This window comes from Alligator mississippiensis, chromosome 3 (assembly GCF_030867095.1).
Source record: "Alligator mississippiensis isolate rAllMis1 chromosome 3, rAllMis1, whole genome shotgun sequence".
Taxonomy (NCBI): Eukaryota; Metazoa; Chordata; order Crocodylia; family Alligatoridae; genus Alligator; species Alligator mississippiensis.
In genome coordinates this window covers 173,933,951-173,956,036 of record NC_081826.1, presented here as the reverse complement: position 1 = coordinate 173,956,036, position 22,086 = coordinate 173,933,951, and the positions used below count along the sequence as shown (strand labels likewise).

The window sequence follows — 22,086 nt, the reverse complement described above, 5'->3', positions numbered from 1 at the left end:
TCCAATGCAAACAACAATAAAAACCTGTGGCTGAATTAAACATTTAATAATACTATTTTTTTTGGATACAGGGGAAACTGAGATTAATACTAAAAACAAACATTAACCCCTCTAAGTCATAAAAAGTCTGTTTTATTTTTCAGGGTTACACTAATCAAACATGTGGGCTTTCTTTGACCTAACATATGTAAATCAATGCCACTGAAAAGGAAAGCATTTGATTTGTACGAAGAGGACTGAATTCTGCTCTCATTTGCACAAGTGTAGGCTGAGAGTGACTCCAATTTCACCCTGATCTAACTGAGAGCAAGATTTGGCTCTGCTATTTTTACCCACTTATTGTTTTTTAAATAGAGTTCCCAAATTAAAAACTACAACCTGCCATCTTAATAGCTCTGAGGGAAGCCTTTCAGTCAATAAGAAAGCAAACATTAAAAGCAGAGGAGAAGACATTAAAAGACCTGCTCAGGACATTGTTTTCCCTTCAACTTTTGTTTATTGATGTACTGAACATGAAAAAGTACAAAGGATCCAAACACAAAAAAAAAAAAACCATGTACAGCCTCTTAAATACTCAACAGAATATATTTTCTATTCCAACAGATGTGAATTAAGTCATACTGTACAACTTCAAATAAATACCAGCCTTACATTTTATTAAGTGCTCTGATAAACACTGTAAAGTGAAGCTCAATTTACATGCCTTCTCATCAATGCCTTTGTTTGCTAAAGTAGTATAGGAAAGAAGCATGTAGCTACTGGTTTTCCCCACATTGGAAAAGTTTTTTTCCTAATAAGCATATACAATCTTTAATGCACAGGATTAGCTTTGACAATCTAAACGCACCTAAGAATGAGAAAGTGCTCAGGAAGCCAATTGATTTTTGAATAGCATTGAGTGGGTCAGCATGAAAACTCGCTTATTCACTTTAGCACGCGCTTCACAGTATATGTACTGTACTATACTGAAAAATTTATAACTACAGTTTAAAAGAATAAGAACCAAAAGCAACTGCAAAGATAATGTACAACTATGTTATGCATAGCACATTGCTTTTTCTAAGGGGAAGCATATGAGCATCTCAGTTTATACAAAAAGCAGGACGTAACTATATAGTTGTCAGTGCATCCTGGTGGGGGCATTATAGCCCTCAGCTTTTTTAAAAATTTATTATAAGCTAGATGCTAATCAGAAAATATTTTGTATTTTTTCTTAAATTTCTTCAATACATGGTAAAGACTTTTATTATTTCCCCAAATAGTGATTTAAGCATCATACAAAGTTAAATTTCAATAGCATACAGGTATTTATGATTTTTGTATGAAAAATGTAAGGAAATTTGTTCAAAACCTATGGTTATACTCATTTTTACCACAAACATATTTATAAACAAAAATATAGCATCACCATAAACAGCTGAAGCTAGACTATCTACAGACAAAATTAGCAACAAATCTGATGCACTGTAAATTCAAGTCCTCAGGACAACAAAAATGAATAAGCAGACCTCAAGTAACAATGTTAATGCCATTTACAAAGAAAAGAACTCATACAAAAACATTCAAAAATCTGAACATCACTTGGCATGTAAGTAAAAAATAAAACAAAACAAAATCAGCTGAAAGGTTCATAAACGCAAGGTCTTATTTACATTACACAAAGCTCAGGTGTTAGCCTAACGTAACTTTCAAAATGCCTTCAAATATATCCAACTCAGACCGCTTTTGCTGATTTGCTGCAGTGCAAACCATGTGCAACGTCTTTTCTTAAGACAAAACAATTCTTCAAACAATACTGCAAGTACATCACTAAACACCATGAGCTCTATCTGAAGGGAATTCTTTAGGAAGAACAGATTTTTCCCCCATCTCTCAGTAATTTAAATTTCTTGCCTGCTCTTATATACTTTTTTAATTTTCATTTGTTTCAAAATCACAAATTAATGTGAGCCACCTATCACATAATAACCAGGATGATCAGAGACTACACTGATGATTACAAAAGTGAAATCAACAGTGCTTCTCATTGATTCTACTTCTTAATACAAAGGTCTCAAAAGGATTTCTACATCATAAATCTTTCTAAATTTCCCCCAACCACTGCAGATTTCCTGGTAAGTTTTAAAAGCTCACTAGGTGTCATATGAAGAGATTTCTCAAAGTATTCAAGTCAAAATATTTGTTCCAGGACCAGTAAAAAGTTTCTCCAAATTTTTCTTTTTTATAAAAATAGATGCTTTTTTAAACCCACATCAAAGAGGCTCTTATCTCTTTGGCAAGGTACTGCTTTACGAAAAGTTCTCCAGTATTCTTACAATAAGCTTTTATAATGTAACCCCCCTTCCCCAACCCAAATCATAATTACAAAATAAATACTGTTTATAACTTTATAAATAAAAATGTAAACTTCAAAATATTTTTCTTGAACAGACAAAAACCAGCAATGCATTAACTGTAAATTAAACACAAAGCTAAATCAGAAAAAACACAACATAAAAACAAACAACTTAAAGATTATAACACAAAGCCTCAATATTTACTTACAGGTTCAAGGCAGTCATGTAAAAAGAAAAGAAACTTCTTCCCTTAGCTGAAACATTTTAAAAGGTCCACCTTCTTCAAAGAAGGCAATAGAATGCATTGTGACAGGTAAAAACCCTGTACCTCTTGTCCATATTCAAACATAAAAGATATTTAAGAAGTTTTAATTCAAATACTAGCAATAAAAAAATCTCACATATTCTTAGGATGCTAAGTAGTCATTTTATCCCCATCTCAACACTGACTTACAAAGACATTTACTAATGTATAAAGTTTCTCTTAACTTGCCTTTGTTGTATAGTTTTCATATATAAATGGACTGAGGATAATTCATTAGGCTTTGTGCGTTTTGTTTGTTTTAAAGGAGACCTGCAGTACTCTGTCCCCAAGGCGGTATCCATTCAGGCTGGCTATTGCCATGGCTGCCTCATCATAGTTTGTCATAGTCACAAATCCAAAACCTTTGCACTTGTTTGTGTTAAAGTCACGGATGACCTTCACATTGGTTACTGCTCCAAAGGGTCCAAACATTTGCCACAGAATGCTCTCATCTGCATCAGGTGCCAAATTGTACACAAAAATGCACCATCCTGTTCCTGCATGTCCAGGGATATTAATTCCAGCCAAACTGGTCATTCCATCAATGGTCATTGGAGAAAATCTACTAAACAATGTGGGAAACAAACAAAAACAGAACGAAAACATCAAGAATAAAAAAGGGGCGACTCGCAGCTATTTCTGCCAAATCATTAATAAAAACAATATAGGCTACTAATGGTTTGCATGAACAGTCAGCCAGTTTAAGAGGATGTACTGTAAATTGCTTCAAAGCATACAGCTTCATACACAATACTGAATGGCACTACAGGTAAAGAAGTGTTATACCTGGCTAGATGAAATCAAAAACACGCATAAAAAGAAAAATACATGCTATAGCAATTGATGATGATTAAACAAACGGGCCAAGAGGAATTCCATGGAACGGATACAAGAGGATCTCCCTTTAGCAAATGATGCATCAAAATGAACAGTTTCAGCTGAATGTCTCAACATGCAAGAATCCAACATAAGCCTTATGGGGAAAAAAAAAAAAATAAAGTGACAACCATACGTTCTCTAAAGAACTAGTTTGTTGGAAAGTTATTATGAACCTAATGATTCTTCATTACCTCTTTACTCCATAAGCCATATTGAGCAGATTGTCCAACCTGCAAAACATTTAGCAAAGTGTTCAGTCTTCAGACGTTTTTTCCTATTTTGCGTTTTTTTTTTTTCCTTTTTTTTTTCCCCTTAACTAAGCACACTATTGTCAGTTTGTATTTGAAAGATGCAAAGGCTAAAAAAAACTACAGCTAAAAACTGTGACAACTTGCCATACCCGATATGGTTATTGTAAGAATGGCATCTGTTCACATACAAACACTTGGGTGTTTTAGTTTTGTATGGAAACTTCTTTTTTTTTAAAATTACCAAATCAGGGCAAGATGGCATGATACGGTCAGTGCATGAAGTTATAGTCACTAGTGGCTACAACATTAAAATTCTCCGAAGAGAAGAAACCTTTGGGGCCAATATACCTCACTGAGATACTTAATATGTAAATAGGGCATGTAGGCCCTAAGTTTTGTTTTAGGGACATGTTTTATATTTTTCAACTCAGTTCGTTGTTCTTCACATATGGAAAATTAAATGTGCAATGTACTGAGGTATAAAGGAAGGCTCACTATTATAGATTTACATATTCCCCTTTTTCAGACCAAGAACTTGTTAAAGGTTGTGCAAGTTTTTCTTGCTCATCTCCAAATCCTTTCAAAAGTATTGGGAATCACTTGAAATATAATAGATGCTAGAATGCCCACGTATCTTGGAAGGCTTGAAGTGCTATAATTAACATAGGTCTTTGGGTAAATGTGATATCTTTTATTAGACCAAATAAATAGTTGGAAAAGTTGTTCTTTACAGGCTTTTGGGCACAAACCCCCTTCTTCAGGCATAGTGAGAGTCCACTGGTGCGTATGTGAGCTCTCCTGAGCTGGAATAGAAGAGTAAGCCAATATGCAAAATGCAAATGCATGGCAGGGAAGGTCAGAAGAGATAGAAGTTAATAAATTAACACCTGACCTAATGTTTCTTCGAGGTTGAGGCTGGCATCCCTAGACAGGCTTAGCTGCTTTCTGGGAAAACTCAGGGATGGTAAAGAAAACCAAAGAAAGTTACCTACTTAAGAGGAGCTCTGAAATAGGGCCCTGTAATATTAAACACATTTGAACATTCAGTAAGAGGCACAACCATTTTATGCTTAATCTCATTTTAATAAAGCAGCTGTCTGATTTCTCATATTATGCATCCATTCACAATGCTCTTTAAATCTTGCCACCCCTAAAGAAAATATTTATATTGTGAATGGTCTGAATTCATCCTGTACCTCACTCTTTCCAAAAAAATCTTTTGTCCAGCAGAAACATATTTAACATCTGCTTAAATAGTACAGATATGGGGAATTACGCTCAATTGGCAAAGTGGGAGTTTATTTTCCTATGTATATTCACTGTTCCTCTGCAGAGCCAATTGTCAATTAATATTTATGAAGGCACTTTGCAATGGAGATTTCATCCACTAGAAAAAGAAACAGTCACCAAATTATGTCATATATGCCACTGAATGAGTAAATGGTAATAACCTGCAGCAACCACTGAGCTGACTTGGATCTGCTCCACTAATACTGAGGTGTAACCCCATGATTTATCTATTGAGATCTCTATTGTACATCATGTTTCAATCTGAGCTACTTAAAAATAACCAAGTCCAAACACAACCCAAACCCTCTACCCAAGTTCCAGAGCTGTAGAAAGCTATGAAATATACTGTTGTTCTTGCTCTATATTTTCTGAGAAGGTTTTTGGTTTGTTTTTGTTTTCATTTTCATTTGGTGGTATTGGGGGGGGGGGTACTTGTTTGTATTGGGTTGGGGTTTTTTTTAATCTTTTTAGAAACATTAGTGGTATTCCAGGATTTTTTGTTTTTCTTGTTTTGCAATGCATCTCCCTGGGATGTGCCAGTCACTTATTTATCATAACGACAACTGCCAAAATCAACTGAGCACCACCAATGGTAACTCTTAGCAAGTGTTGTAGGGGACTAATGCTACTTCATAACTCACTAAATTTAAAGCCTCTTTCAAGGAATCTAAGTTTATTGCAAGCAACATTACAGACTGCATTGTTTTCTGCCTGTTCAATACCTATCCAAGAACTACTTGTGTATCCATTGCAAATTAGAATGTGTGTTTTTTCATAAACTCCAAAGTGAAGAGCAATTAAATATTCTATATTGCTGTGTGGCCTCCACATAAATCAAAATCAGAATACGTACTACATACTTTCTTTATACCACATCCTATCCAGTATTCAAGAATAAAAAGAAAGTGAAACACTCCCTAAAAGTATTTGTTATAGTGCAGTTATAAACACTTTTTCTAAATTAGAGCACCTAAATTGCAGAAGCACTGAACACTCACAGTGATTACACACTTCCTCAGGGGGACTAAGGCTGTGCGTTGCCTCTGTAAATGGGAGCAATTATCTGGGCACCTTCATTGTCAAATGCTGTTTAATTCCATATATCAGTTATCAGTTTAAATTCCATGCTTAATATTGAGTTTATTTTAATTAAACATGAAGTTGCAGGCAAACCTCAGAAATCATTTAGCAAAAGGAAAAGGGATACATGCCATATAGCCTTTATACTCTTGTACCTATGCTAGTGAAGTGTACAAGGCCCACAATTCCCACTTATATAATGCACATTTATAAATTACTCCACACAGCATTAGACAGTTACACCGGTATAACAGGTACCTTGCAATCCTACAGGTTGACCTCCTTTGCCCTTCGGAAAATTGGTTTATACCCACATAGCAGTGCCCAAACCAGGGCACTGCACAGCCATAACTACATTGAGATGGTAAGAGATGTATGCAATAGTTGGTAAACAAGACCTAAGCAGAGCCCTGCCAACATACTTCATGGTGAGCCTGGCCCAATTTCTGCTTTAGGGCAACTGAATTGTGTAGTGCATTATACCAAAAATTCTTTGGGTGCTTCAAGTTTGTAGAAAAAGGTTTTGTTTGTTTTTGTGGGGCAGGGGTTGTTTGGTTTATCTTTGGGTTTTTTTGCTTCATTTTTTACAAGTGGCTTTGAGTTCCCCAAAAAACTTTGAAAACTCAACCCAAAAACTGTTTCATTTAGGAAATAGTCAGATGTCCAGGGGGCCAATGTGGATCCCATCTGAGGAAATACAGGAGGTACAGGAAGGGGGGGGGGGGGGGGGAAGGGGAGAAGAGTGAGAGTGCAACCTATAATCTGCATTTAGTATGCCCAATAGGAGAAACAAGATTTGGAATGGCATGAACGTCACCTTTCTTTAAAAGCATGCTCCAAACCTAGGAGCCCCACCCCATCCCTCAAAAAACTGAGGCTTATACACCATTAATGCTTTCAAGAAAATCTTGTTCGAGAATTTTATTAAAATTAAAGTATAGAATTTCTTATACTCAATTTGTTATTAAAATAAAATGTTATGTTATCATGCATTTTCAGAGTGCCACCAAACCACAAATCTGAAGTGGATTCCTACACTACAAAGCCACTGGAGGGGGGGAGGGAAGAAGGGAGAGGAGGCTGCAGGGGAGGTTTTGCTGCTTCAGATAAATCAGTTTGGGCTTTCAAGCAAACCAAGTCTGAACCAGGAAAGATGTTTCTGAATACAGGACAATTTATTCAGTTAGATGCTTTGGCTAAGCTAAAGTAATCCCCAAAATAGTTTTTAAGGAGAGCTAAAAAAAAAATGGGTGCTAAAATTGCAAAATATAAATTGTCATAACTAAAAATATATCAAACTTTTTCCTGTGCAAAACTCCAAGTCACTGTATAGCCTCAGTTAAAAACTGTCATGTTTCTCTCCACCCCCATTTGTAAAACGGGGAATATCACTACTTAACCAATAAACGGTTAATGAGATTCAATTACTTAATCTCTACATAAGAATTTAAAAACATTGAAGTTTTTTAGATAGTTCATACTTCCCTTAGGATTACCATTCCAGTTTACTTGCACGCATCACAGCACCAATTTGCATTGAATATTTTCACTGCAGCCATAACAAAAACAGTAAAGCCCAGTCTCTTTTGAAAACAATGTAAACCTCAAATTGCAAGCAGTTTTGCAGAAAAACTTAGGGTGAATGTTATAATAAACCAAGAGCCCTAGCACCTTAATAAAAGGCTGATCTTTTATCATTAGATCAAGCAAAGATCATTAGATCTTTGGCACTTTAATAAAAGGCTGGAAGCAGCACTGTGATCACCCTTAAAAAGTTAGCATCTGCATGCAGATACCACCTTAGTGGTACCAAAAAAAAAATACACAGGATACATGAAATGTGAACAACTATGCCTAAAACAGAACTCAGGAACACCATTCTTGTTAGAAGGTGATGAACACCACAACAAAAATCAGATGTTCTCTCAGTAATCACCATTTTTTCAGGTCTTACTTCAGCCTGGTAAAAACTGGATTGCCCTTTCTTTATTGCTCCAAGTTCCACCCCTGTGCTCAGCACTGGAGTAGATAGCACCCCTATGGAAAAATGGGAAGGATTTCCCTCCCAATATTCAGCAGCAGGCTGAGACTTAATCATTTTATTCTGTAGGAAACAGTGAAGGAAATCCACCAAATCATGAATAAAACTAGTTACACTCTCCCTTAAGGCAAGCAACCTGCACTAGTGCTGACCAGGGGGGCAATTCATGTCATTAGCACAGAACACCCAAGAGGCTGTGAATTTGTAAGTCTGCAATCCCAGAGAGCTGCTTAGCAGACAAAGAAAAACTTAGAAGTCATTCTGCTAGAAATGCAGCCCATTTTTTTTTTTTTTGGGGGGGGGGGGGGGGAGGAGAGGAAAGCAGGGGGGCATTTGGCTTTATAGGATGGACAGCCAGTCAGAAGATTTTAACTAGGCACGTTCACTTCTTAAAGGAGAGAACTGTCAATCCAGTTTTAAACTTAAGTAAGAGAAAGACTGTTTTACTATATGCTGAAGCTTTTTAAAAGGTTTAGCACATTCCAGTCACACATCCTGGGCAGGGGGGTTGTGGGGAGAAGGGGGAGGAAGAATCAAAATCACTGAAAGACACCAAAAAAATAAATAAATAAATAAATAAATAAAAAAATCGAAGGGGGCTCATGAATGTAGATAATACAATATTTGTTTCACTCTGTTCCCACCATCTGTCCTTTTCAATACTCTAAATATCACTGAGAAAAGCATACAGCTGTAAAATGTAACACCATGGGAACAAAGATCCATATAAAAAAAAATACACCACAAGATCTGTGGATACATTTTCATAACAAAGTGCAGAGTCAGACAAGGAGAAATATGGCTTGCAGAATTTATACCACAAACCAGGAAAAAAGGGAACGGAAAGCTAGTATGTGGGGGTGGTGTTTTGGCTGCAGCATGCCATATGGCCAAGGAGGAAACTGAGTTGTCTAAACCAACATTAACTGAATTTGACTTATATACAAAGTCAATGCAAAATGACATTAAAAAAATGAAATGAGAAAGGAAATGAAAAAAACATTAAACCATCGTCTTTTCTTGATGTTGGCTGGAGGGGACTTAAAAAGGCATCTTGGCTAAAACTATTTAATAGTCAGTTTTATCGGGCAGTTAAGAGTTCAAGCCTTTTTAAAATGAGGGCACTTTTTCTTTTCTAAATAAGTCTGCAAGCACAAATGCTGTTTAAGAACAAGAGTTTCATTTAAACATTTGATGGGACTCTTGCGTGAATTAGGTCGGGGAAAGGAAACTGGAATGTACAAGCCAGGTGATCACACCATCAAACTGTTTATGTCTTATACACAACGTATTTGACTTACCTAAAACGTTGAGCCTGCTGAGCTAGAGGTCCTGGATACCTTCTGTTTGGAGACTGGTAAAGCTGAGAAAGGATGGCCTGGTTGGTTTTTTGGCTTGGATTGTTAGCAAACTTTACAGTGATGGGCTCTGTGGCACCTGGAGGTTTTTGGCCATTCAAGCCTTTGATAGCTTCTTCTGCTTCAATCCGCTTGTCAAATCGGATGAAGCCTACACCCCTTGATACTCCTGTGTAGGGTGAAGAACACACTAGTTGTTTGATGCCAAGCCTTGCAACCTGAATGAGTTTTTGTAGGTTACTAGAACTAAGCATTACTATTATGCTCAGAGCAGAACATACCTAGTTCTTGTAAAAAGTACAAAAATATTAATTCTACCCAAATTTCAGTATGTACAGATGTAATAGACTACACAGCACTTCAGTACTAGTTTGTATAGAAATGATACTACTGTATTTAGAGGTGGGGCTAAAGGGGGAAAGACACAGCAAATCCATCCAAATACAATTCAAAGTTAAGAACACGTACTTTAAAATTACATATATTTTGAAGTATCAGCTGATTCTAGTTTTGCCTTATAACAGTTCCTTGTGTAGTGGTGGAAAGGGGGGGCAGGGGGATTGAACTGTGCTAGGCACCTTTCAGGCATCTGAATTAAACAGAATCTAGTGGTTTGCTCCCTAACAGCAAGGGATAACTTCTGTGCTTCTATAGCACCCGCTCTGACCAATGTAGGGATGGCACTTGAGCAAAAATGACTGAACTTTTAATATACATAAAAATGAAACACAAGTTCTGGGTTGCAGTCACATTAATTGCTGTGATATTAGCATTCAGTATTTATACTCCTATAACTTGATGCTCAGTTTAAGATTGGAGGGAGCTAATCCAAACTCTCCATAGCCACAGATTGTTCATGATTAGTTGAGGAAGGAATAGGTGACATGGAAATACCTCCAAGGGGTGCAGAGTAAGAGGTATAATTATACAGCTGGTAAAGAGAAGCAATGTGCATCAGCCAAGAGCTATAAAGAAATCAGGGAACACAGAGCCCAACACCACACAAAATGGCTCAAAAAAAACACACAACAAAAAAAAAACTTATTGAAAAAGGAAGAAACTTGCAACTGAATAAGCTAGAAACATCTATTCACGGGATTATTACATATTGATTTATCAGTGAAGAGACACGAAAATTTAGACGTAAAAATGTATTCTGTTCATAAACAATGACAACTTAAGCTATCAAAATGACAAAGAACAAGAGTAAAGAAGTTTTAAGAGCTGAATGTCACAGCCTCAACATCGCATTGCTCATCTGTCAGTTTGTGTCAGCCTTATTATTCAAGCCATCTTGAATTGAACTTTTTCCTCCTCCTCCAAAATAGTTTTAAAAAGCCCAAATGCCTGCATAATACTTCTTCAGGAATAGACAGTTCACATTAAGGTTCATGAAAAATGTATATTTACAGTTAGCTGCACACTGTGTATATTTACACATTTTAGAAGTGTATTCTCCTGTATATTTTGACATTTACCAGGCCATACATATTTTTTGCACCTGGATACACAAGACATTAAGTGAATAGAACCAGGGACTACTAATCTGAGCTCTAATTCTGACTAACACTACATCTACTGACTAGTAATAATACCTATAACTAAATTAGTTCATGCTGTTACAAAATTACATAAATTCTAGTGGTCAGATATTAGATAGCTTCTAATAAGATAATGAAGTGTATAACAGAAGTTGCTTTCAACAGGTGATTCAATGAACATTTAAGTCTTATAAAATATTTGTACACACACCACCTTAAAACTGGTCTTTGTGAAACAAGCTCCTACTATATGCAATTCTAACACTTTTTTTACTGTAATTGTAGATAAAATACTGGTTTTGCAATTAAGATCTCACAAGCTTGTTTTTGCTTTTCTTCTATATTTACTGACTTCAAATCTTCTTGTTTAGAGGACAAATTAAAGTCAAACGCAAAAGGAAAAATGTTCCTTTCCCAAGATCTTGGAAGATTAACATTGATGTTACTAAGCTAACACCATGGAAGAAAATAGTATTAAAAAGGTGTACTGAGATTGGAGGTAGTGAAAAAAAAGGGAAGAAAGGGCCTGCAAGTTTAGACAATTGAGAATCCTTATTCTAATCTCCAGCCCCGTTCACATATTGGATAAATGCATTTCTATGGAAATGCTGCCTCTTTTTATAAAAGGCGATAAACCTTTACAGAGAAGCCATGCTATAGACAAAGATAAACTAGTTACTACTGCTTCTGAAATTGAGAACAGTTATTTGAGCCATCATGAATACATAAAACACAGATACTTGTGCATACCTGACCACAAAAAAAGTATGCCATGAGACACTTTTTGCCATCCATTCTATATTTAAGAGGCGTGTGGTAATAATGTAAACCTAACCTACCAGAGTTTACTTTGCTTTTTAAAAGCACTACCAAGCAAAGAATGTTATCTGCTTTTTTAAAAAACTCCAAATTCATATTCTTCAGTGTGCCCATAGTTGATGAAGCAACCTTGAAAACAGTTTTAACAGCAATTACCAGTTTGGGTCTTGTGTAATCCTAGCCTCAGAGAACCAGCTGTGCATTTCTGCATTAAAAAAAAAAAAAAAGTATTTTTTTTTCATAAGAAAGATTGTTTATTAGCATTTTATAAGGAGCATGGGGACTATTTCCACGCAGCAGCTTGGAAATGAAGATTATAGCAGCTGTAAATTTATTACAAGCCATGAAACAGGCTTCAAACCTGCACCTTCAGGGTGGAAATGACTCAGGCTGGCTCACTACACTCCACAATCTATTTTTGTCCATGCATATTTATGAACAATTCCAGCAGAAAATTGCATTTTCTGGCCCACATATACCTTTGATATGTTCTGGAGGCAAGACTGCTGTATTGGAAGGTGAAATATTTCACAACCTGCCAGTCTGAGAAAGTGAAAGAGACAGCGCAGAACAGCTGCTTACTTACCAGTGACTTGGTCAACTAGAATACGAGAAGTAATAATGCGTCCATATTGGGAGAAGAGCTGCTCCAGTTCCTTTTGAGTCATTGTTTTTGGAAGCCCACTGACATACAAATTTGCATCTCTGATGGAAGCTGAACTTGGTCGTGCATACGAAACCTCAAGAAAAACAGAACAGCTTTAAATTATTTTTGTGATAACTGTGTAAGAGTAATGAGACAATGTACACCTTTTATTTATTCAAAACAATGAAATTATTTCAAACTAAAAAAAACAAAAACATTATTTGACAAAACTACTTAAAAATCACTTTCTAAAAAGGCAAATATCAAAAGAATGCAAAAAACAAGGAATACTTATTGACTATACCACATCAGGTCTATTTTATTTTTAAACAGTAAACTACAGCAAAGCAGGGAAAGATGAGATGAATCAACTTGTGAAACTCAGCAGCATATATTTCTTTGGGGTGGGGGAGGGGGGTGACTGGGGGAAAAGAGGGGTAGGCAGGGGAAAGGAGGGTAAGAGAAAAAAAAGAGGAGAGAATTTTTAATCATGAAAAAGCTAATTTTACATTTTATTCATTAAAATTTCAAATCCTCTTACATACTGAAACCTAAAAAGTTAAAATATTGATATCAAGTTCATAAATGTGTTGAAATAGAACATACAAGGCATTTGCAGCTTTGCTAAGTGCTAACCTAACCCTATTGTGCACTTGTCAGGCTAATCTCCCAAATAAAATACAAATCATTTCTAGATAAAAACTTGGCTGAAAATACTGCAAACATTTTACCTCTTAAAGGTAAGGTTTTTTTATGTATACCTTGACTATTCATCCTGTTCAACCAAATGCCAAAATGACAATAGGCATTTAGATTCTCCTGGACATCAAATTGTGGTGGCAACGGTCAATCTTCCTGGATCATGGTGTATGCATGAGGGCCACCCAGACCTTTGATGCATATGCCTGGGCAGGAATTTTTGGAGGAGCGGAGGCTAGACATCAGATACTAGGAATTCGAACCACATACTTTATGAAGGAGCACTCAAAAGGAGAAGAAACAAAAAGCATGTCCCCTAGCTACAAAAGAAGAAAATATCTGCCAAGATTTTCAAGTATGACTTTGTGAATATGTCAGCAAAAATGATGAACACCCAATGGTTCTTGTTAAATGCTATATAGATAATTTATCACCTTTGTTGTTCAGTACATGGCTCGAGTGAAGCATATACACAAAACAGAAGAGGTGACAACGCATCATTTATCCTGTTTTCAAGTTAAGCCTACCTATGGCTAAAACTTGTTCCCCCATCACTTTTGATCAGTTTCCTGCGTGGTCACTTAGCAGTTATCCAATCCTAAAACCCTAGAGACTGTGCTATTTTGGGTTCTGCCTTCAAAAAATTAAAAATTGGTTAGGACTGATTTTCTACTCCTTTGTGCCAGAACTTCAGAGACAAAATGTATGTGAGCAAGTCTTCCTTGTAAAAAGGAAGACTTGCTCACATACAACCCCTCCCCCCCAAAAAAAAGACTGTCTATTTTTTAAAGTGAGGACATACTGTGAATCCCAATGAAGCTTCTGAGCACGCATAAATATCTGTTACAAATACATATTTAAGTCAAAAAGGAGAGAGACGAGTGTGTTCCAGTGCATATGCAGATTATACAGGAATATAGTATGTGCATTTTAGATAAACAGGAGTACCTATCCTCTGCCATAATACAAGCATGCCTAAACTTTTGAACGTTTTCTTATTTGTTTCTAATCTTTATGGTGGGTAGTATTTTCTGCCCATTTTAAAAACAGGTCCAAAGCATCAAGCATGCCAACTTTCAGTTGGCCTGCACACAACTTCCATGTGTGTTTGAAAATCTTCCCCACCAAGTCTGTTTCACTGGGGTTTGGCGGTTGGGCAATTGCTAGGAGTAGCCAACAACATAGAGCACTGGAGTGGGACTAAATCATCTGCATTATCATCTTCTAAATTTGGTTACTGACCTGCCAGGTAAGCTTGTACAAAACAGTTCACTCCCCTGTACCCCAGATCCTTATCTATGAAAATTAGACTTACCTCCTATATAAAAATGTATTTATTTGAGATCTACAGGTAAACAGCGCCAAAAAGGAAGTAGGCAGCATTACATGACAAAATAAACTGTCCTGCAAAGAGTTACCTTGAAGTTATGCTATTTCAAACACTATGAAATATCGTAACTGCATGGAAATCAGTAATTTTCCTTGTTACAGGAATCTAAAATGTGAACATCTCAGTAAGACCAATCAGCACCACCAATAAAAACGTGTCCGGTTGCACAGAACAGGGAAAGAATGAATGCCTTAAGAAAGCTCTGTTAAACTGTAGTATTAGTTTGCCCTTCCAGTTAACCAGCAAAGTAAGTAGAGATTAAAAGAGCAGTCAAACATGAGCGCCGCATTATTCCGAAGCGGCACCTACATGAAGTTCTAATTCTACAAATCGCAGATCCACATTCTAGATCAAGGGCAGCCAATCAGCAGCATGAGCAGCCTGCATGTGGCATTCTGCACACCAGGGAAGGAACAGAGAGAACAACAGATCAGGCAGGGAGCAATTAGTGGCAGATGAAATCAGGGAAGGGATAAACATGGTATTCAGGGAGGGTGTCGGGCTTAATTTGAGCATGCTTATGAAAAAGGTTGGCCCCACAATTGCAGATATTTTCCCTGTGTATGCTAGTCAACTTTTATACTGGTATTAAGGTTGCAATAGTAGAATTGATTATGACCTTTTCATGGCATTACATAGAAGCTCTACACGCACCAAGTACTGGTAACAATTTCTATGTTTTTTTGTGTGGGGGGAAACAACAGAGCAGAGATGGGGACAGATAAACAATAAGCTGGAATGCCTTTTGCAGTAGATTCACTACTACATAGAAATCTTAATTCATGAGCAATTTTATCCATGTTAGAAAAAGTGACAGAGGAATGTTACTGAAATCTTTTTGCCAATCATGCTAAGGTGTACCATGCCCTCCCTAAGGGGAACACCTGCAAAGTTAAGGACCAAAATTACTACTAACTGAACTGAAGAAAATGTTAGAAGAAAGCTCTTTCAATTAAGACTTAGACAAACTCCTCCATGACCGCTTCAGGCTGGACATAAGGAAGAATTTCTTTACTGTCCGAGCCAAGGTCTGAAATAAACTGCTGTCGGAGGTGGTTCTAGCACCTACTTTGAGACATTTGGATGCTTACCTTGCTGAGATCTTATGACCACAGCTGATTTCCTGCCCCTGGGGCAGGGGGCTGGACTTGAAGTTCTTCCAAGGTCCCTTCCAGCCCTAACGTCTATGAAATATATGAAACTTGGAATTGGGGTAGCTGGCTCCAAACTCTACAATAGACTAGATGACAACAATGTCAAGGCATTTTGCTTCTGTAAAGAATGGGATTGAGGTGCCCTGAGAAAAAAAAAAAAAAAAAAAAACACCTCAAGAGCTGAATGCAAAACACTCAAATGTTATTACAATGGGGCCATTAAAAATGTATTCTATAGCAGGTTCTGTACCTGCAGGATTTATGCACCACTCCAAAACCTTGTTTTTCACTGCAAGTAAATTATTTCTAGCTTCTACGGTTTGCTTAGCACTGGAAAATACAAGGATATTGGCTTCTCAAATGTGCCGACAATCTGGGGAGAAAAAGTTTAAGAGAAAACTGGGCCAATAATCTTAGAACAAGACAAAAATAAGAGAGAAAACCACTATTTGTAAACTGGTTAACTAACATAGCGACCCCCAACAGGAAAAAACTAATTGCAAAAGGCTTCTCAGGCATATATTTTGATGGGAGGAAAGTTCCAAGCCAGCCTGACAAAAAAAAATTTATGGGATCAGAGGCCCAGAAAATTAAAATACCCTGCTTGAAAAATAGGAAAAAAACCAAACACCTAGTTGTTAAGAAAATAGCCACTGCAGTAAATAAATCGGGAGTAATTTCAGATCTATAAAATCCAGTTCTGTGGAGACAGGCTATCTTATGATTATGCAAAGAACTAGCAGTACTTGCAAGAAAAAGTGAAACCAGAAGTGCCCGTCGTGGCACTTCTGGTTTCTCTGAGCCCCCACGGCAAAGCAGCCTGCACTGCCAAGCCCTCATGGTCCAGGGGCATAACAAGCTATGTGGGGCCCTCCTCCCTGTCCCACATGGCCCCACGGGACGAGCAGCAATGCGGCAGGAGGGACGTAATGCTGCGGGGGGGGGGGGGTAGGGGGGGGCAGAGGGACACACTAGACATGCCAGGAGAAGCGGCGGCTGGGGCCTCTCAATTAACCAGCATATTTTGTTATCCAGCATCCCCCATTCCCAGGGTATGCCGGATAACAGAGCTTTTACTGTAGTTTTAAAAAAAATCAGCTAAAATTCTATAACTTCCATGTGTCAGGTATCTAGGTTGTAGCCATATTAATCTAGAAGTCCTGACTGCAAAGACCAGGTAACGCATTTTTCTAAGGGTTAATGTTTTCCTACTGAATATACTATACATCTCCAGCTGAGCTAAACCCAAAAACCTCAAAATACATGGATTGCTGCTGCTTCTTGGTAAAAAGGAACTTTTGAACCATTTCACAGAAGCAAAATTTATAAAATAATGGAAGCACTTCAAAGACCTCCCCCTGACCTCCAACAACAACTATTGGTTAATTTGTTTTGAGTCACTATTTCAAACTAGAATTGGAGAAGCAAACACCATGGTTTTGTTTTTAAGGTCCATTTTATTCCCTGCTTTAAGTTACAGTACATATGCAGGCCTGGGAGAGTTATTATTATATATAGAAACCACAAAATCCAGTTCTCCCCCCTCCCACCACACTGGTGTCAAGAAGCTAGTAAAATGTCAATCCAACATACAGAGACAAGCTTCAGCAGACAAAGGAACAAACACACTGCTGCTACAACCCACACAACAAAGGGAGCATCTTACATTTGTGGTTTGTATGGCATCCCGATACAGGAATTTCCTTTCCTGTACTAGAATTTGCTTGCAAGCAAGTAGCAGACTAGGATTACTGCTTTAAAAAAAAACCAAACAAACACTAATGTCCCTAGGGTGATCCTGTTCATTATCTTTAAGATGACCCTGCAAGGGGGATGCAGACTAGTATCAGATGCTCAAATTGCCTTTGGCTGACCAACCTTCCTCCCTCAATTCACTTTGCTGTACAGGAGACTACTAGGCTGTTGGCTACAGCAGCAAGTGAAGAGATGCTGAACGCTGGGTAGTAGGATTAATACCGGAGCAGTGGCTGGTGGGAGAGGAAAGGGGTGGGGGGGAACTGACACTTCAAGGAATCTATTTCAAGATTAAAGTCCCACTTCAAATGCAACCTTTCTGTGGGAAAAGGAAAGGAAACTAGGCTTCCTGGGGGAAAGGGCTCCCTTACAGGAGGCATTTAAGAGAAAAAAAAAAAAACAAAACACATCTGCCTTCCTTATCAGAAGTATATACACAAGGGAGCATAGATGATTCAAACGAACATCAACAGGAAATGGTAAAAAATAAATAAATAAATAAATAAAAAAGAATTATGTAAACTTCTACTTCTGTCACCTGGACTGGGAAGAAGTACCAGAAATTTCTATTCAGAACAATGGAGTCAATGAAGTCAGATTTTTTTCTTCTTCCTTGAAGGAACACTATAACTTTGCTCCCAGGTCTCTTTCTAGCAGTAAGTCTAATTCATTATGGTGAAGAAACCAACACCTCTGGAGAATCTGTCATGTATCATGCATCTTAGAAGCATATTGCATATTCATTGCTGGGAAGAAACCTAATTATGTTTAGGAAGGGAAAACCACTTTCCCAGTAATTCTTCATCTTATTTACATTGCAAGGTATGTTTGCAAGGTACTTTATTAATTTTTTTAAATAAACATTTATTAAATAATTTTCTTCTCATTTTTCTTGTATTTGACTGGTGGACCAGTACTTTCTCTGTTCTCTGGGATTGAACTCTCACACAGGTTCTTCCCAAGTACTACTTTTTGTCTTTCAGGATGCTCACATATTTTTTTCTTCGTTTCTATAAGTGAATTTTTAAATTCAGTCAGGGCAAGTAAATTTCCTAGTACTGGGACAGAATTCAAACCAAGACTCAATTCAAAGTCACATCAATTAAAATGAAAGAGCCAGTGAAAAAGGACTGAAATGTAAAACAGCAAGATAAACAATCATTTTCATATAAATTGTTCGCAGCTGAGTTTGTCTCTCTCACACACGGCTTGTCAAGAGATTTGGTTTTTTTCAGAAGTATGGTCATTGGGATCAAAACAACTAAGAAGCATCTGAATGATGGTCACACCCAAAACTGATTGGTAAACTTTACTGATATCAAAAATCCATAGCAACTGGCTTTTTAAATCTATAATTCTATAGCTGTAAAACATAGTGCTTCCACATCTCTTTACCCAACTGCATTCTTTTTGCAAGCCTCTGTTAGTATCATTACTTGCTTGTAATTCAAAATACAGTCCATTTATGGAATATGTGCATGTATGTATATACATATAGTGTTTTCCTCACAAAAAGAACTCCCCCCCCCCAAAATCAGCTAGAAATTGGGATGCACATTAGGGCTGTGCAAATTTTGCCAGATGTTTTGTTTCAAAGTTGTTTTGATGCATTTTGAGCTTCAAACAGCGAAATCTTAATGAAACAAAGCCTTTGAAACAACTTCAAAATGAAATAAGGGCACTCAAAATATTTCGAGTTTCAAAGCCAGGATTACTTGGGTTTCAGCACCGGTTCCAGACAGAAGCAGCAGCCTCCTGTCATCTGACTCAGATCCGGGGGCCATGCCCCCGGGAGGATTCTGGCACATCCCCCAGCCCTCCTGTGGGTGCAGGCCCTTTGATCTGTGCGCCTGATGACAGCATACTGTTTTGCTGATGCCGGCAAGTGACAGTTTTGCTTTTCAACACCTGGAGGTGCCATTTCCCAGAAACCTCTGCACCTAGCTCCTTGAAACTTGGCAGGCTTCATACCTGCAGAAAGGGCTACCATCCCTTCAAGTTTCATCCAAATCGGGCTAGAAATGACAAAGTTATAGGCAGTTTCGTGCTTCCCGCCTTTGGGCGAAACGTGGAACATCGAAACAGTGGAACAGTTTCAAAATGAAACGAAACTCAAAACAAAACACTGTTACATCAAAACAGAAATCAAAGCAGAACGGTGCTGTTTACAATGTGCACTAGGACTGTAAGTGAGGAAGTATGGTAATCAATCTTCAATGTAAACCTCTGCAGGGGAAAGCAAAAGTAACACTATACATGCTCCACAGGGAGTAGTACAATAAGCACACTTGACTCCCTAGCAGCTGCTATCCTGTTACTTAAGTATTTTCAAGAAAAAAATTTTCTTCTTCATTCTACATTTCAAAAAACCAAAGGGAATATACATTATTTGGAGGGGTGTGCTGTGTGCAAATAAATACAGTATTATACATGCACTGAGTTAACAGCTGCATCAAAAAATTACTTTTAGAGCTAATGTCAGCAGGTAACTAATGGATAAAGATCAAGGTTACATAATGTCAAAACACTAAGTACAGAAGCTAACTTGAGAGGTCAGCAGAAAAGACTAGAAAGTTTTAAATATTTAAGATGATACACTTCATACAAGACCAACTATACTGCTTCCTGGAAGCAGTTTTACTGGAATTTTCCATTACCTCCAAACAGAGTAAACAGAGCAGAGTGGCTCTCATAATTAATCTCTTAAACAGTAACAGGAAATATAAGTGTAAGATTTTCATTTTTATTCACTTGTTAACAAAAGTTAAATTTATCAAAAAATTTACCACAACTGAAGAATTTACCCTGTTCCTTGATACCCATTATTACTTTGCTTACAAGTGAATACCATGCATTTTATCTTCTCCCAAATCCACATTTGAGGGACAGTGAGGAAGGGGTTCTAAAGAATAACCGTGAATCTGTGAGAATTCTGCTAAGTTACAGACTGTTTTCTTGACATAGAAATGATACATTTTAACTGCTTGCATTCAAAGGATCCAACAGCCTGAAAAAAAAAAAAATTTAATTGTCAGATGAAATTAGTCAGACTAACCATCTAGACCTTAATTCCAATGGGCTTTTCAAAGGACAGTTATGTATTTTAAATAGAAAAAAAAAAGATAAGCAGCAGACTGTTGGGGGAGAATTTATGTGACTGCAAAGTGAAATGTTATAAACTCCTTTTCAATGCCAGTAGAATACCACAGAAAAATGTTTTCTTTTATTTGGTTTCAGTAGGTTCTCAGATGCCCTCTGACTCTCCTCACCTAGTTTAAGGTATTTAATATATTAGATCCCAGGAGTCAAGAAATCTTGTTGTCCTTGTTGCCAGTAATGAGACACTGTAGAATCCAGAAGTGATTCAAGCCCATATTACAATTAGACAGATTAATGTTGTTCTAAGAACTAAAAACTGAGGAGGAGGTAGCTGCTAGGGGTATGCAAAATGGGCCATATTTGGTTCAGATTTGGCATGAATTGGGGACAGCGATTTGATTCGTTGATTTGAATCATTGTCCCCGATTCGATCCAGCTGAATCTGAAGATTCGATGCTGATTTGGAGAATCAGCAATTCGGCCACAGATGTAGCTTTAAATATTTTTTCTATATACCTCAAAGGTATCAGGCACAGCTCGTGAATGGAGCATCCCACAGGAGCGCAGGGGGGCTCCCATGCGCTTGGCAGCAAACCAGGAAGCAAGTCTGCCACCAAGCATGCAGGTGGACCCCCTGCTCCCTCCCCTGGCTTGGCAATCAGCTGTGAGGGGACCCCGGATACCCCCGACCCAGGAGGCACCAGTCACTGAGCCGGGGGGTGTGGAGGAAGCCCCCCTGTGCGCACTCACCAGCAGACCCAGAATGGACTGAACGTGCTTCTGGTCCACTTCTGGGTCTGCTGCTGAGCACACTGGGGCTCCCCCCCACGCTCCCATGGGACACTCCATCTGCCCCACCATCTCAGCATTAATAAGCTGCCTGGTACCTTGAGATACATAGAAAAAACATTTAAGGCTGTGTCTATGTCTGAATCATCGATTCAGAGAGATTGAAGGATCTCCCGATTCAGAGATTCGGCCACCAAAACAGGCTGAATATCCGCCGAATCGAATCAGCAACTGAAGCTTTGAACAGTCCTAGTAGCTGCACTTCAATCCTAAACTAGTAATTTCTCTTTATCCCCACCTAAATAGTTCATTAAAATTGTTTTTTAGCACTGTTTGCCTTAACCAGATATCTCACTTCCCAGTACATAGGCAACCTTGCCTTTTGTTAAGCGCAACCAAACTTTGGTGAATTTCCTCAAGAATAGAAAAGCAAGCTTGCACTAGAATGTTTTAGCCAACAAAGCATAAACTGAGGACATGACAAATTAGATTCCCCTCTGTAAGGACAGTTTAAAAAAAAAAAAATCAACCCCTGCAAAACTGCATTTATTAAATGCTATACAACACAGCTTCACCCATGTGTGTAAATTAAATTAATAAAAAGGGCCATATCTACAATGTTTCAGCACAGACCTTGTACTTTCAGCCAGTACTA

General features: G+C 37.7%; 1 protein-coding gene across 17 annotated transcripts in view; it reads right to left on the bottom strand.

Moving 5' to 3' along the window:
- Nucleotides 1-473: 473 nt before the first annotated feature.
- ELAVL2 (ELAV like RNA binding protein 2) overlaps nt 474-22,086 on the bottom strand; it is a 165,424-nt gene continuing 143,811 nt past the window's right edge. For 12 of the 17 annotated variants that reach the window (XM_019490813.2, XM_019490811.2, XM_019490825.2 and 9 more), the window contains 4 exons: nt 12,486-12,639; nt 9,483-9,708; nt 3,711-3,749; nt 474-3,205 (listed from right to left, as the gene is read on the bottom strand). In XM_019490813.2, coding sequence (XP_019346358.1) covers nt 2,875-3,205; nt 3,711-3,749; nt 9,483-9,708; nt 12,486-12,639 — 750 coding nt within the window. In that variant the 3' untranslated portion in view covers nt 474-2,874. Of the gene's footprint in view, nt 3,206-3,710; nt 3,750-9,482; nt 9,709-12,485; nt 12,640-15,734; nt 15,932-22,086 lie in introns of those variants that run through there. The other 5 variants (XM_059724647.1, XM_019490812.2, XM_019490819.2 and 2 more) reach the window with 4 other exon arrangements.